Here is a 15764-nt window from a genome sequence, read left to right on the forward strand (position 1 = left end):
TGACTATGCCATCCCTAGTGAATGTGGCCTCATCAGTGGACAACACGTAAGCTGTGAAATGCAGATGTTGACCACTTTGTTGCAGAAAGCTCTACGTGAAATGCATATGTATAAAATGGTCATCAGGGTGGAAACAACTGCACCCTTTGGAGATGAAAGGCATGTGAGGATATGGTTTTCAAAACATGTTTAACACTGGAATGAGACATTCATAAGTCCAAGGCAATGGAACATGTGCTGGCACTTCGATTACTCTCCACAGCATCCAGCACAGTTTCTTGCCTAATGACCAAATGCACTGATCGTGGCCTGCTGTCCTTAATGACCTGTACTCGCACAAATTCCAATGCAGACTTGCAAATAAACTGTGGTGTGGTTGGCATCTGTCTGGGAAGTGTTCTTGATACATACGTCCAATGGTTTGTCCATTGCACTCAGTAATTCCATACATTAAATGCTTGTCTGCAAGCTCACTGTTTGTATACCATTCCATGCTCCTCATATGTTGGCTAGCACTCGAATGAGGAAATTCACACGTTTCCATCCAGTATTCTCATGTACAGCACCACCTAATGGCATTCCCATCCAGTACTCTCATTTACATTACCACCTAGTGGTGTACGACAATGTTTGCAGCCATTGGTTGCTATGAAATTCCTGTTCATTATGATGTGTTCCATCCCTTCTAGAAGCTTGTCGCATAATTTCTAGGATGCACTGTATATTATGAAACAGATGCTATACCAACATTCCTTCATCATATGTAGGTTTATAAATGGCAACCCTTATGTCAGAATGGCTGCTGATCATCAAAGCCCTCTGGTTGATAAATGTACATCTCCTCCTTCACGATACCATTGAGTAATGCTGTCCTTACATCAAATTGCCTTATACACAAATGTTTAACTGCAACACTCAGCAGGGCTTTCATTGTCTCAAATCTTGCAACAAGGTTGAATGTATCAATCTATGCCAATATGTTGGCTATAGCCTTTTGCCACCAGTCGAGCCTTATGTTGAACGACTTTGTTATTTACATTTAATTTTTTAGCAAGACTATTCAGTTTTCAATTACCTCGTTCATTTTAGTTCTATAAACTAGTTCCAATGCTAGATTTTTTCCCATATCATTCATTTCTTCCTTCTTTGCTTTCTTCCATTCCTCAGAATTTTCTAACTGCACTGCTTCATTATAATTTCTTGGTGTCTGCAAAGAAGGATCATTCTCGGTTGATGGGCTGAATCTTCACAGTAACATGATGATTTCCTCAAATTTCAGCTTTCACATAAATTGTGGCTTCTGTTGTCTTCATTTCTTGTTTCCAGGTTGTTCTCAACTTGGCCTTCGGTGTCATATAAATGGTTGCTAACCCTTTTGTCGCTTACAGTCCCATAGGCTGTCCTCTTCAAATTAACCATTTTCATGTTCATTTTCCGTAATATTTTCATTTTCATCTACATGTGATATATCATCAATGTTTTTATCCTCTTGAATAAAAAGTTTCTGTAATTGTTTGCAATTTATTTCAACATCTCTGCAAGCATAAAATCAACTTTTTTTCCAGGAAATTAAACATGAAATCTCTAGTCATCGTAACCAATCACATATTCTTTTGAAGATTTAGCATCTAACTTCTTCCCTTTTTGTGTGGGAATCCAAGCATAGCATTCTGTTCCAAATATCACAAAATTATCAAAACTACCTTCTTTCTTCAAAAATATTTCAAAAGGAGCTTTACTTTTTATTTTTGTGGGACCTGATTGATTCAAAATGTAAGTTGTGCAGCCAGAGCAGTCTCACACCATAGTCTTTCGGTAGGTATTCAGCAGAGCAGAGCTAAGAATCTGCCATCTCCTGTTCAAAAACTTCATTCTGCTGAGGAATATATGGTGCAGTAATTGAATGTTTCAGTCAAACTGAGTCAGCAGACGTAATTACATCTTTATTATGGAACTCCTTGGCCCCATCTGTACATATTTCTCTCACAGTAATATGAGCCTGAGTTTTTTCATTTTAATGAACTCTTGAATAAATAATTTATGTAATTGTTTGCAATTTATTTTAACTTCTCTGCATACATAAAAACATCTTTGTTCAGGAAAATAAACATAAAATCCATAGTCATCATAACCAACCACATATTCTTTTGAAGATTTAGCATCTAACTTTGTCTGTTTTTTTGTGTAGGAATCCAAGCATAGCTGAGTGAACATCATAAATTTTATGCAGCTGATTCCAAATCTCTTTAGCAGTCTTGCATTACTCAACATGAAGTGAAGGCTTGATGTCAAGTGACATAATCAGGCATTTCCTTGCTTTTGCAGTAGCCTTATTCCATTTAGCAAGATCTACTTTGTAATTTGCCCATTTTCTTCTGGCTTAATCAGCTCGCCATTTATGATGTCAAAGGTTTTGTCACACTGTAAAATAGTTCTCGTTATGATTCTCCAAGCCCTCCAATTTTCTTTGGCACTTGAGTTTTTCAATTGCTGCATTTTGCCAGCTGTTGCCTTGTCTTTTGAACTTCTATAACACCCAGTTATTTTCATAATCGGCCACAACTGTCACACTTCATGTAAACTTTAGCAACTGCGCACATCTGCTACCATGCTGACAAAACATCAAACGCCATTTTCGAAATGAAACTTTGATTTAAAAACCTCAAAGTATGGCAGTACCATCAGTTAATAACCAGCATCACTCAATATGCCACCTGAACCCAGAGAAATAATGATATGTGATAGACAACTTTCAAAGATTTTTAATTCACACATATATACAACAACACAGAAAACATTGATACTTTCACAGTCAGTAACTTTAACTATATGATTATTATAAGCATAACATTTGTGCAGGACCTAACTTGTCTTACACAAGGTCGGGCACAAACAACCTACTTCATCTGTGGTAACACACAGCCTGTAAGGCCACCATTTACATTTAAAATTGCATTAACACCTGTGACTTTATGATCCCACTATATTAACAAGCATAAAGAATATCAATTTACATGAAAGAAAGTAAGATACTCACAGTCTCCATTTTTATGATGAGGCCTTCACAAAGGTGAATGTCTTTTGTGCATTAAGTATGGTACTGGGTTCATGAACTTGTCTAAGGAGGCATTTAAAACTTTACTGATAATATTATCTAAACATTAAATCCTTTACTTTTTGAAGAGGTAGTGGTTTCCTTTACTTCATTCCCAGTTATGAGAGAACATCTATCTTTCCAAAAAGATTAATGAAATGATGTTTCAGAATTCCTGTTTTGTCTTTTCTGAAGAGAGATTACAGCCTTATTTTCCCAGCAACATTTAGAGAGAGGTCATTTAAAATTTTAGAATAATTTTTCAGTTACTTATGTACACACATCAAAGAAAGTTTTGCATCACCTGAGTTCCGAGAGTTCCGGAACTTGTACAGAAATTGGAACAGAGATCAACATAAACATCATTTCCACCCATTTTATTGCTCGTGAGAACCACACATTGCATGTGGTACCACCATACAGCGAGACCTTCAGAGGTGGTGGTCCAGATTTATGTACACACCGGTACCTCTAATACTCAATAGCACGTCCTCTTGCACTGATGCAGGCCTGTATTTATTGTGACATACTATCCACAAATTCATCAAGGCACTGTTGGGCCAGATTGTCCCACCCTCAATGGCGATTCGACGCAGATCCCTCAGAGTGGTTGGTGGGTCACGTTGTCCATAAACAGCCCTTTTCAATCTGTCCCAGCCATGTTCATGTTCATGTCTGGAGAACATGCTGGCCAGTGTAGGTGAGCGACGTCATTATCCTGAAGAAAGTCATTCACAAAATGTGCATGATGGGGGTGCAAATTGTCGTCCATGAAGATGAATGCCTCGCCAATGTGCTGCCGATATGGTTGCACTCTCGGTTGGAGGATGGCATTCCCATATCGTACAGCCGTTCTAGTGCCTTCCATGACCACCAGCAGCGTAGGTCGGCCGCACATAATGCCACCCCAAAACAGCAGGAACCCTGCACCTTGCTGCTCTTGCTGGACAGTGTCTCAGGCATTCTGCCTGACTGGGTTGTCTCCAAACATGTCTCTGATGATTGGTTGAAGGCATATGCGGCACTTATCGGTGAAGAGAACATGATACCAATCCTGAGCAGTCCATTAAGCATGTTGTTGGGCCCATCTGTACCGCTCTGCATGGTGTTGTGCTGGCAAAGATGGAGCTTGCCATGGACGTCGGGAGTGAAGTTGTGCATCAAGCAGCCTATTGCGCACAGTATGAGACATAATGTGATGTCCTGTGGTTGCACGAAAAGCTTTATTCAACATGGTGGCATGGCTGTCAGGGTTCCTCAGAGCCATAATCTGTAGGTAGCAGTCATCCACTGCAGTAGCAGCCCTTGGGCGGCCTGAGCGAAGCATGTCATCGACAGTTCTTGTCTCTCTGTATCTCCTCCGTGTCCAAACAACATCGTTTTGGTTCACTCCAAAACACCTGGACACTTCCCTTGTTGAGAGCCCTTCCTGGCACAAAGTAACAATGCAGATGCAATCGAACAGCAGTATTGACCATCTAGGCATGGTTGAACTACAGACAACACGAGCCATGTACCTCCTTTCTGGTGGAATGACTGGAACTGATCAGCTGCCAGACCACCTCCGTCTAATAGGCACTGCTCATGCATGGTTGTTTACATCTTTATGCGGGTTTAGTGACATCTCTGAACAGTCAAAGGGATTGTGCCTGTGATACAATATCCACAGACAATGTCTGTCTTCAGGAGTTCTGGGAACCGGGGTGATGCAAAACTTTTTTTGACGTGTTTATTTCTTATGCTCAAAACAAGTCTTTGCTTCTTTCAGTACTGTTGATATTCATCTCATTCTCTACTATATGCCAGACTTGTTTGATTTCATTAAAAGATTTGTTGAATTTGATGCTAAATATATGCTTTTGGGGCTATTAATAATTTTACTTAATATTTTACAGTGCTTTTGTATTGATTTACGGGCAGGATTGCCTCATTTTTTTAGATATACTCTTCTCACCTTTGCAAGAAATCTATATCACCTTAGTAATACTTGGTATTTTTAATAAATGAAAAGCAATAGTTTGCTTTTGTTTTACAATGTTGTTCTACCAAGAACTGATGGAAGGTTCTGTTAACTTGGTATTTTTGTTGTACTTGACTCTTTGGGTACATTTCTGTACGTGTATCTTGGAAACATGAGATCTGATTCATTTTCAGATGTATTGATCTATTACTTGCCAGTAGGTTTAAGTTTTATGTGACAAATGTTCAGGTTGGTCATGGTTGGTATCAGCCCATATTAATCAGAGATACCTGGCAGATCTGTGCTAACAGTAATGCTTTGTACTTTGCCTTGTCAATTAAAGATGACAGGTGGAGACATCTCAGTCCATAGCTACTACAGAAATGAAAGGGGATGTCAAAAAATACCCACAAATAATGGAGAGGAACTTCAGAATGTATCGCAATGGAAAGTTTTCACAGACAAAATGAAAAAGCCACTGAAATGTGGGTGAAATTCATATTGGTTAATATTCTTCTGTCAGTGATGTTAAACAAAATCTATATCAATAGCTCTTGTGAAACAATGTGTTTTAATGTACTGAGGAATATGCGTACTGAACTGTGGCTTCTATTAGAACTCATTAATTTAAAAAGAAATTCAGAATGCAACGAAGACTCGTCAAGGAGATTTCATGTCACCAGAACTATTGTTAGAAGAAGTCCTCGTATCTTGAAACAAAAAAAGGAATATTTGTTAACAAAAAATTTCAGAACCAATTTAATTTTGCTGATGACATTGTACTGTTTATTTGTACTGCTTATTTCTAAGAATGGTAACCCTCAACATTTAGTGTAAGCTCATAATGGAGCAAGCTTGGAAGTAAGTCCCAAAATCAGTCATAATAATACGATACAATACACAGTGAACAACTGCAAATGAAACTAGTACAGATTAACTACAAACCAGTTGATGAGGTTTTATATTTAGGGCTGCTGAAGAAAACAACTGGATTGACAATAAATGCAACAAACCTAAGTGTAAAATGACTTGCAGTGTGTTTGGTTAAAATAGACAGTTGTCTAAATGGAACTGTCAAACAAGAGAAAGTTTCCAAACAGTGTGTATTAGCAGTTTTGTATTATGTTAATGATTCATGGATATTTAACACAAAAACTGATCAGACACAGAAGGCTACTCAGTAAGCAGTGAAGAGATGCATGATGCGAATTTCTAGGCCATACAGTGAGGCGAGAGACTGGTAGTTGGCCCATGGAAGTTCTTCTTCTCTCTCTCTCTCTCTCTCTCTCTCTCTCTCGCTCTCTCTTTCTCTCTCTTTCTCTCTCCCTCCCTCCCTCCTATGTACTGAGACTGCAGAGTTAATTGTTTTCAATCATATTGAGTAGCTCTACCATGTAATTATCTTGTTTCTAACAAGATAATACTTGTGGTATTATTGTTGCTCAAGATCTCAGTTTAACATTGGTAGAAAATATCTGTAGTTTATATTGAAGCTGACCTGGGGTGAAGGGCTACATCAGTGCAGGGCTGGGTTGTGGCAGTGGGTCACTGCAAGGGTGCAGGCCGATGGCAGCTCAGGCTAACAACATCAAAAGTCAAACATTTTATTAAAATGTGTGCTAGTACACTGGTGGCATTGTGGTGCAGTCACCACGCGCCTTTCAGCAGGTGATGCGGATGGCACAAGATGCATGCAGTGACTGCCTGTTGCTCAGAAGACTTTGACATCTGTGCCCAGCATTGCTGAGACCAGAAGTTCGCCCAGCATTGTACCCCAATTGGGTGTGGTGCAGCTGCTCGTGGATGGTGCCATAGACTGGTGGAATACTTGCAGGGGATCACAGCTTCTGGTAACAGGTCTCAAACTTGCGAGTGACAGCACATGATGCCAGGGGGCCTGTACCAGTATAGAGGGGCGAGCGGGTGTCTATCTGGTGCCCTCCAGGGCAGGAGTCCAGCTGCGCTGGAGAATGCCTGAAGACTGAACTCATCATGACTGAATGGTATGCCATATTGTTCCAGCACCTCCCATAGCCCTTTCGTCGTAGAAGGTGTTGCCGGACAGCTGATACTTCTGCTGATATTGATGGGTATTTATTAGGGATTAGAAACTCACTTGTTGTGCCAATGCACTGCTTCCAGCAACGTTTGGAACAATAAATCTGTCCTCTGGTAATGTAGAAACCGCTTGACCTGTCCTGCAAGAGCCCTGTCTTGCCACTGCATTGGCAGGGTTTTGGTGCGTGGCGTGGCCCACCTCATAATGCATAAACAGCCCTGTTGCTGCAACCAGCATGCCAACACCTTAGTGCATGCGGGCTCCTTATGTCTCCTTCAGTTGCTGCAACTGAGCTGCTAGTTTCTGCAGTAATGCCCAAGAAAAGGTGGTGGTGCTAAAGTATGATGAGAAACTCTACAGTGGGAAACTCAAAGTTTTGTGCCTTACAAGAGCTTCAGACAATAAAAATAAACAAATTTGACCTTTATTTGAATGTTAGATAATGATATCAAATTGACAGTATGGATTTTTTGTCACTAAAAATATTACTTTGAGTTATTTAATATAAATATAAAAATGTTTTGTAATGATAGATATTTTGTTATTTTTGTGAACAGCCACTGCGGGACATAGCTGTTGTAAGTGGACAGACAGCCCGTTTTGAATGTATTGTCCAAGCTGAGCCAGCACCTAATATCCTCTGGTCTAAGAATGGGAGGATAATTGAAAATTCTGAAGATTACCAACTCCATTACAGAAATGGTGTATGCCGTCTAACAATCCCACATGCATTCCCAGGTAACTCCAACCAAATTTACTATTAGGTGATATGTATATTGGCTATAAATTTAATATACATGACATTTTTGAACTTTTGTCTTAAATGTTGTGAGGCTAGTTAGTTATTCACATGTTCCATTCCTGCTGTGTTGTGGAACATGTCATTTTTACAATCATAGTACAGTTTCGCAATCAAAAATATGACAACATGCTGATATTTTAAGTAATTGCCATAAGCTACTTCTTTTTATACCTAACTATTTCCTCTGTCTCTCTCTCTCTCTCTCTCTCTCTCTCTCTCTCTCTCTAACACACACACACACACACACACACACACACACACACACACACACACTTTATTATAATACCTTCAGAAATTCTCCTGTGGAATAGAAAATTTGCTAAGCACACATAGTTTCAGTTTGTGCTTGAACTTAATTTTATCGTCTATTAAATTTCTTTCTTCATTGGGTATGTGAGCAAAAATTTTTACAGCTGACATTGCTACTACTTATGTGCCACACAAAGGTAGAGTGATTGATAGTGTATATCAGTTCTCCATCCAGTATTATATTTGTGAATGATATTGTTATTTTTGAATAGGGACTGGTTGTTAACAACAAATTTCTTAAAGGAGAAACCGTACTGTCAGGCTGTTGTCAGTATGTCCAACGGCTTATGGAGCTGTTTGTAGCACATTCTAAAGTGAACAATACATATTATCATTATTATACACTTCTGTACAATGATGATTTACTTCAAAATATGACAGCATAAGACATTAGTGAATGAAAATATGAAAAGGAGATCAATTTTTGACTTTTCCATCTCCAAAATCTGATATTATTCATGACACAAAAGTTGCAGAGTTTAACCATTCAAAGAGATCTGTAATATGAGACTTCCAGTTGAGGTTCTTGTCAGTATAAACAAATAATTTAAAATATTTTGTTTCATTTATTGATTTACCCTCATGCATTATTTCTAATGGTGTGGAGAGGCCTTATGCATATTGCATGTACTGTATGTTATCTAAGTTCAGTGGCAGATCACTTGCAGAGAAGCAGTTACTAATTTTCAATAAAATATTATTTAAATTTTCCAGTATTGGAGTTCCTCCATTAGGAGTGATTATAATACTTGCAGTATCAACAAAGAGAACAATTACTACTTCTTGGACATAAGATAGCAGACCATTTATGTATAACAAGAATAAGAGCAGATCAAGTATTGATGCCTGTGGTGCAGCTTTAGTGATGATACCTCATTCTGAAAATTGGTTTCATTGTGTACATTCCTTGGGTTTCTTAATGTAACACTCTGTATCTTTCAGTTAGGTAGGATGAAAACCAGTTCCCTGCAAGGCATCTGATACCATAATAACTGAGCTTCTCTAGGAGAACACTACAAAATCCACAATCAACACTTTTTTATAAGTCACACAAAATACCAGTTGGCAATATTGATGAATTTGAAAACAGTATGTTCCATGAAGACACACTTTTGAAATCCAAATTGTTGCTGGCTAAGTATTTCATTTAAAAAAAAAAGTGTTTTATGATTCTTGTATATATAATATTTTCAAGTATTTTCAAAGGAGGTAAGTAGTGATTGTGCATGGAAATGGCACACCAGTTTATTCCCATTAAATGATTGTACTGTGTATCAGTGTTTTTGGTTACTTACTACTTCATCGGCTCTTACAAAATGTTATCTGTGTGGATAACGCCATAAAATAGTAATTTTATTAATACTGCATCTTATCATTTCATCTTCACATTTTCACTTGCAGAGGATGCTGGGAGCTACTCATGCACTGCCACTAATATGCTTGGATCATCTTGCACAACAGCAACTCTTCAGGTACCAGGTGAGAAACGAGGAATTCGCAAGTAAATCTGCTGCAATGGGTGATGGCATTGGGCAAGCTTATTTCTATTATTTCCAAGTAAAGTTAAATAGTTTTTCTCTTTTGCCAAACTGCTATAGTACACAATGTTACAAGGACAACTGAAAAGTTTCTGATGATGTTTTTGGCCATATGTACAAAGTTGAACGATGGAAAAAAAACTGATATTGTTTGTAGTCATGTGATAATTAGGCATTTATCTTCTTTCAGCAAAATTATTATATCCAAAAGATGTCATTTTATATTAGTAACTCTTACTTGCTTCTTTAATTCTTGCCAAAATGATGCTGCATTTGTCATGTATGTTTGTGATCTGAGCTTCCTTTAAATGCATTTTTGATGTGGTGGCTAGTTCTGGGTAATGGGTGCATGTTGATTTATAGTGTTGCACGAGGTGATGGTACTGCTGCTGAGCTTTGTTGCTGTGCTACATTGTGTGGCAGGTTACATTTAATATATTAGTTCTTCTTTGTAAATGAAATAATTTATAAATAATGAATGAAAATGGTAACTGTTGTTGAAATACTTGTATGGTGCTTGACTTATGTAATTTGAACTTCTCTTTTTACTTTTCTGCTATGTAGTGTGTGAATTTCTGCACCTTTCTGTGTAGAAAATTCATGTTGTAAATAAAATTTTCAAGAAATTCAAATGTTTTAGTGGATTCTAAATCCATCCTTTCATCTTCCTCACTGTTCTTTTTCACTCAAAGTAATGTTGACATAGCTGTGAGTCCCATATTATATAAATTTCTTTAATTTTTCAAATGGTAAGTGTTTTTAATGTCATGCAATGAACTTCATTGAGCGTGGAGGCTACATAGTAAGAGAAAGAAAGAAGACATTGTGATATTGTTTCCAGAGATATCGATTTTCCTACATTTTAATTAATATTAATGCCTGGAGTACAGATATAATTGTAAACATAATTGTTTCTGAAGTGTGCTGGTAATATTCTGATATCTAGACTCAACACTTAAGAGATGTTATTGAGTGGTGGATGTGCATATAATCAAGAAATTGAAGAACGTAATATAGGTTGACTCTTACATAGAAGATGACAGCAACCAGCCACATTTTACAATGCTATTTATTTATTTAAATTGTGCCATCTTGAGACAGCTAGTTCACATTAAGATACATTTTACATCAGCTTTTGCCTTTTGTTTTCACAAATGATGAAATTTCCTTGGGGTGGTGGTGCAGATGAAACATCCACACCATTACGTTCCACTGCAGACTGCTTGTGATCTTGCAGCAGCGAAAACTGTATGATGCACTTTTTTTTATGTATATGTATGCACATAATCTAAAGCACCACTCACAAACTAAGAAGTTTCACCACATGGAGGTAAATATACAAAGATCTTTGTATACATACCTCCATGTGTTGAACCTGTCAGTTTGAAACCAATAGTGGTGCTATTTAAATAAATAAATAGCATTGTAAAAAGTGGCTGATTGCTGTCATCTTCTCTGTGAGAGTCAACCTATATATTGTACACAGCCATGGCTCAGAATGTCAGTTTCCAACAAAATAGCATGAAGAACGGAGTTCAGCTTTTGAACTAGTTTTCCATTATCATGTCAAATACTTAAAAAAAAAGTATTTTTACGCAGATAAAGGCCAGTTTATTTTTCAGTATGTAACAGATAACTCATCTTTTTAGGAGGTAGTTGGTAAATTGGAGGCAGTAGTAATCACCACATAGCTGACAGGAACACAGATGATTGAGGTAACACACATAAAAATCACAAGTCACTGTATCTTTAAAAGAATGGAAATGCTGGTGGAGAGGAGAGGGGAGAGGCATTGATGAAGGGATGAAAGTCAAATCAGTTTGGATTCTTGATCAAATGAGATGAAAGCTGCAGGGAAAAGTTTGCAGTAACAGTAGACAATCTGTGACTATCACATCCTTGATCCAGGTTTCCAATGAACAACTCTGCCATCATCTGTGTATCTTTACTCTGCTCTTCTTTGTTGTCTTCAGTCAAAAATATTTGTGAAGTCCTAAAGAAAAAATTAGACTTTTTGTGCATGCCAGCCATTCTGAGCTGGATTCTGTCCCAGAAATTGGTAAGTAATTACTTACAGGATCTTCCACTCTGCATACTTACGGGATCTTCCACTCTGCAATAGCATATACACTTCAAAAAATGTCTCCTTTCTCCAAAGAATGTTAGTCAAACAAGGTATACAAGATAGCTTCTGTGCAGTTTGGAATAGAAGAGGGGTAATGGTAGATACAAAGAGTCAAGCCCTGGTGTGTGTCTAATCGATTGCCAATTGAGTTGCCTAATTGGTAAGTGTGTTACCTACAAAACGCATTAGCAAGGGTTTAACCCTAGGCTACTAAACTGTTTTATCTGTCAGGAAGTTTCGTGTTAGTATTATTCATCAATGCACATAATTTTAATGAACTTTTTTTAGATTTACTTCTGTATGTAGAAACATAAAGAAAGGTAGGAAGATATTTCTGTTTAGCAAATGCAACAAAAAACAAATTTCAGAGAATGTGAGTGGTCAACAGGAAACATTCTTCTCCAGGACTGAAAATATTGAGTATAAATGGAAGAAGTTCTAGAATATTGCGCAATACATCTAAGATAGATGTGCCAATCAAAGTAGTGAGGGATGGGTAAAGCGTGATTTGGTTCAAAGCCATGTTAGAAAGTTGCTCCAGAAGTAAAGACGTCACTGTAAATTTGAATATCGCAAAAGTGTCACTGACAGGCAAAAACTGAATGAAGCCAAAATTCGTGTAAGGAGAGCCACACATGAAGTGTTCATTGAATACAAAAGTAAAATACCGTCTGCCAATTTGACAGAAAGTGCTAAAAACTTTTAATCTTCTGTTAAATTGGTAAATGGATCGAAGCTATATGTCCACACACTTTGTGACCATAATGATGTCGAAACAGAGGATGAAAAAGAGAAGAATGAAATATTAAAATGTCTTTTTGCAGAACTGTGTGAGGATGACACTGCAGTTCCTCTTTTAAATCAACACATGAACATCAAAATTACAGAAATCAGAATAAGTGACCATGGAATGAAAATTGTTCTGAAATTGCTCAACAGAGAAAAGGCCATTGGGTCTAATGAGATACCAGCATGACTCTACCAGGTGGTTGTAATTAAAGTGCAGCTACTCATGGAGGTCCAATATGGGTTGTAATTATCATATGCCAGTGAAACTTGGTTGAGATGGTAATGCATTAATGTGGAACCGATTTACACTGAAAAAAATAAGTAGTTCCAGTTGTGGCTACCAGGTGCAAATACAGCATTGTACACAGTTTGTATGAAGTTATGACATCCACACTGTCATCCGACAAGCCATGACTTTAGTGAACAGTATGATTATCAAGAAGAGAGACTGTGCACAATCAGTGAAATGGTTTAATGTGAATGGCAGCAATTACAGTGGTGAAAGATCTGCTTATTTCAAACTTCCACAAATGTGTTATCTCCAGAGCTTTTCCAGATGCATGGCCTGCAAGATGATCTGATATGAATCTATGTGACTTCTGGCTCTGGGGATATCTGAAAGAACACATTTACAAGGGCATGTTCATTCTCTACATTATCTAAAGGCCACTATACAGGAACACGTTGCTCTGATTCCACTGGAACTGCTGTGAGCAATTGTTGATCACCTTGTTTTACGGACGCGTCATCTTGTCGAAGTCTCCGGTGCTCACACTGAACAAATTGTGTAAGCAACACTCACGTGTTTGACCTTTTCTGCCCACATCCTGTTCCTAAGCCATTACATATGGAAACATTTCTGTACATCTTTATTGCATTCACAGCATCACATTTTCACCTGGTGGCCAAAATTTGAACTAATTTTTTCTTACCTAAATCAGTTCCACATTAACGCATTAGAATGTCTACCTAGTTTTGCTGCCATCGATAATTACAGACCACACTAAGATCCACGAGTAGCTGTACTCCCATTATAAGCACCCTTTTCATAGAGTATGTAAAGAACTAGCCTCTCTTCTAGCACCAGTACACTGAGCGTTAAGTCCGCGGCTGGCGCGCCGCCAAGATGACGTAGCACTGCCTTATCGGCGGGGTCAAAGGTCACGCGCTCAGAGAGCTGACGTAACATGCTGTTGCATACTCTATGTCGACAGATTCTAGATGTACCCTTGTCCGTTTTTAAGCTACGCTACAGATCACTTTATTTGTGAAAATACATTGTACAATCTCCTATAAATTTAACATATTCACAAGTACCTTTACCTTTAATCCATACAAATACAGTTTCATTGACAGATATCTTACGTCTACTACATGTATACAAGGAGAAGGGTGAGGGTGACATATATGTTGATTTGCCGAAGTCTTTGTTTGCATTTTCAGTTACATGATATGTTCGATAGGCTATGATGTCACGATCGACAAAGCTTTCGATTCCTGATACATTTGGTACGCCTGTACCACCACGTACAATAGCGACTGTTAACCATCCGTTGCCATGGGTAAAGGAATCATTGATGTCGATGCTGAAGTTCAGTCTGCAACCACAGAAGACGCGGGCTTTCGAGTCCTGATACATTTGGTACGCCTGTACCACCACGTACAATAGCGACTGTTAACCATCCGTTGCCATGGGTAAAGGAATCATTGATGTCGATGCTGAAGTTCAGTCTGCAACCACAGAAGACTGCGGGTCCATCCAATAGCGAATGTGCAGCGACAGATTTGATAGTATTCTTTTTCTTGTCGGCAGCGGATGTTGTCATTTCAACGTCTTCAATGGTTTTATATATTGTCTGTCTTGCACGACGGCGGTATCTTCTGTAAGATACAGATCACTTTATTTGTGAAAATACATTGTACAATCTCCAATAAATTTAACATATTCACAAGTACCTTTACCTTTAATCCATACAAATACAGTTTCATTGACAGATATCTTACGTCTACTACGTGTATACAAGGAGAAGGGTGAGGGTGACATATATGTTGATTTGCCGAAGGCTTTGTTTGCATTTTCAGTTACATGAAATGTTCGATAGGCTATGATGTCACGATCGACAAAGCTTTTGAGTCCTGATACATTTGGTACGCCTGTACCACCACGTACAATAGCGACTGTTAACCATCCGTTGCCATGGGTAAAGGAATCATTGATGTCGATGCTGAAGTTCAGTCTGCAACCACAGAAGACTGCGGGTCCATCCAATAGCGAATGTGCAGCGACAGATTTGATAGTATTCTTTTTCTTGTCGGCAGCGGATGTTGTTATTTCAACGTATTCAATGGTTTTATATATTGTCTGTCTTGCATGACGACGGTATCTTCTGTAAGGCATCTAGGGGGCGTTCAATGCAGTTGCTTGTGCGGCAGCAGCAGCGCGAATGATCCGCTTCGCGGACTGTGCTCGCTTTTATAGACGCACGATAGCGTGTCACCAGATAAGGGACTTAGAATATTTCACAGTGCCAGCGGCGCGTTATCCCAGACGGGCGCACTAGCCTTACTAGGTGCGCCCGCCCGCTGAGCGTTAAGTCCGTGGCTGGCGCGCCGCCAAGATGACGTTGCACCACCTTATCGGCGGGGTCAAAGGTCACGCGCTCAGAGAGCTGACGTAACATGCTGTTGCATACTCCATGTCGACAGATTCTAGATGTACCCTTGTCCGTTTTTAAGCTACGCTACAGATCAGTTTATTTGTGAAAATACATTGTACAATCTCCAATAAATTGGATGGACCCGCAGTCTTCTGTGGTTGCAGACTGAACTTCAGCATCGACATCAATGATTCCCTTACCCATGGCAACGGATGGTTAACAGTCGCTATTGTACGTGGTGGTACAGGCGTACCAAATGTATCAGGACTCGAAAGCTTTGTCGATCGTGACATCATAGCCTATCGAACATATCATGTAACTGAAAATGCAAACAAAGACTTCGGCAAATCAACATATATGTCACCCTCACCCTTCTCCTTGTATACACGTAGTAGACGTAAGATATCTGTCAATAAAACTGTATTTGTATG

The 15764-nt window shown here is 38.7% G+C and overlaps 1 protein-coding gene across 2 annotated transcripts in view; it reads left to right on the top strand.

The window, feature by feature from the left end:
• Window positions 1–15764, top strand: part of LOC124796341 (titin) — a 1000763-nt gene that overhangs the window by 914148 nt on the left and 70851 nt on the right. Inside the window, exons 49-50 of one of the 2 annotated variants that reach the window (XM_047260475.1) lie at window positions 7671–7851; window positions 9626–10388. In XM_047260475.1, the coding sequence (XP_047116431.1) occupies window positions 7671–7851; window positions 9626–9729 (285 nt within the window). In that variant the 3' untranslated portion in view covers window positions 9730–10388. Of the gene's footprint in view, window positions 1–7670; window positions 7852–9625; window positions 10389–15764 lie in introns of those variants that run through there. The other variant, XM_047260476.1, reaches the window with a different exon arrangement.

The sequence above is a fragment of the Schistocerca piceifrons genome, chromosome 4 (genome assembly GCF_021461385.2).
Source record: "Schistocerca piceifrons isolate TAMUIC-IGC-003096 chromosome 4, iqSchPice1.1, whole genome shotgun sequence".
NCBI lineage: Eukaryota > Metazoa > Arthropoda > Insecta > Orthoptera > Acrididae > Schistocerca > Schistocerca piceifrons.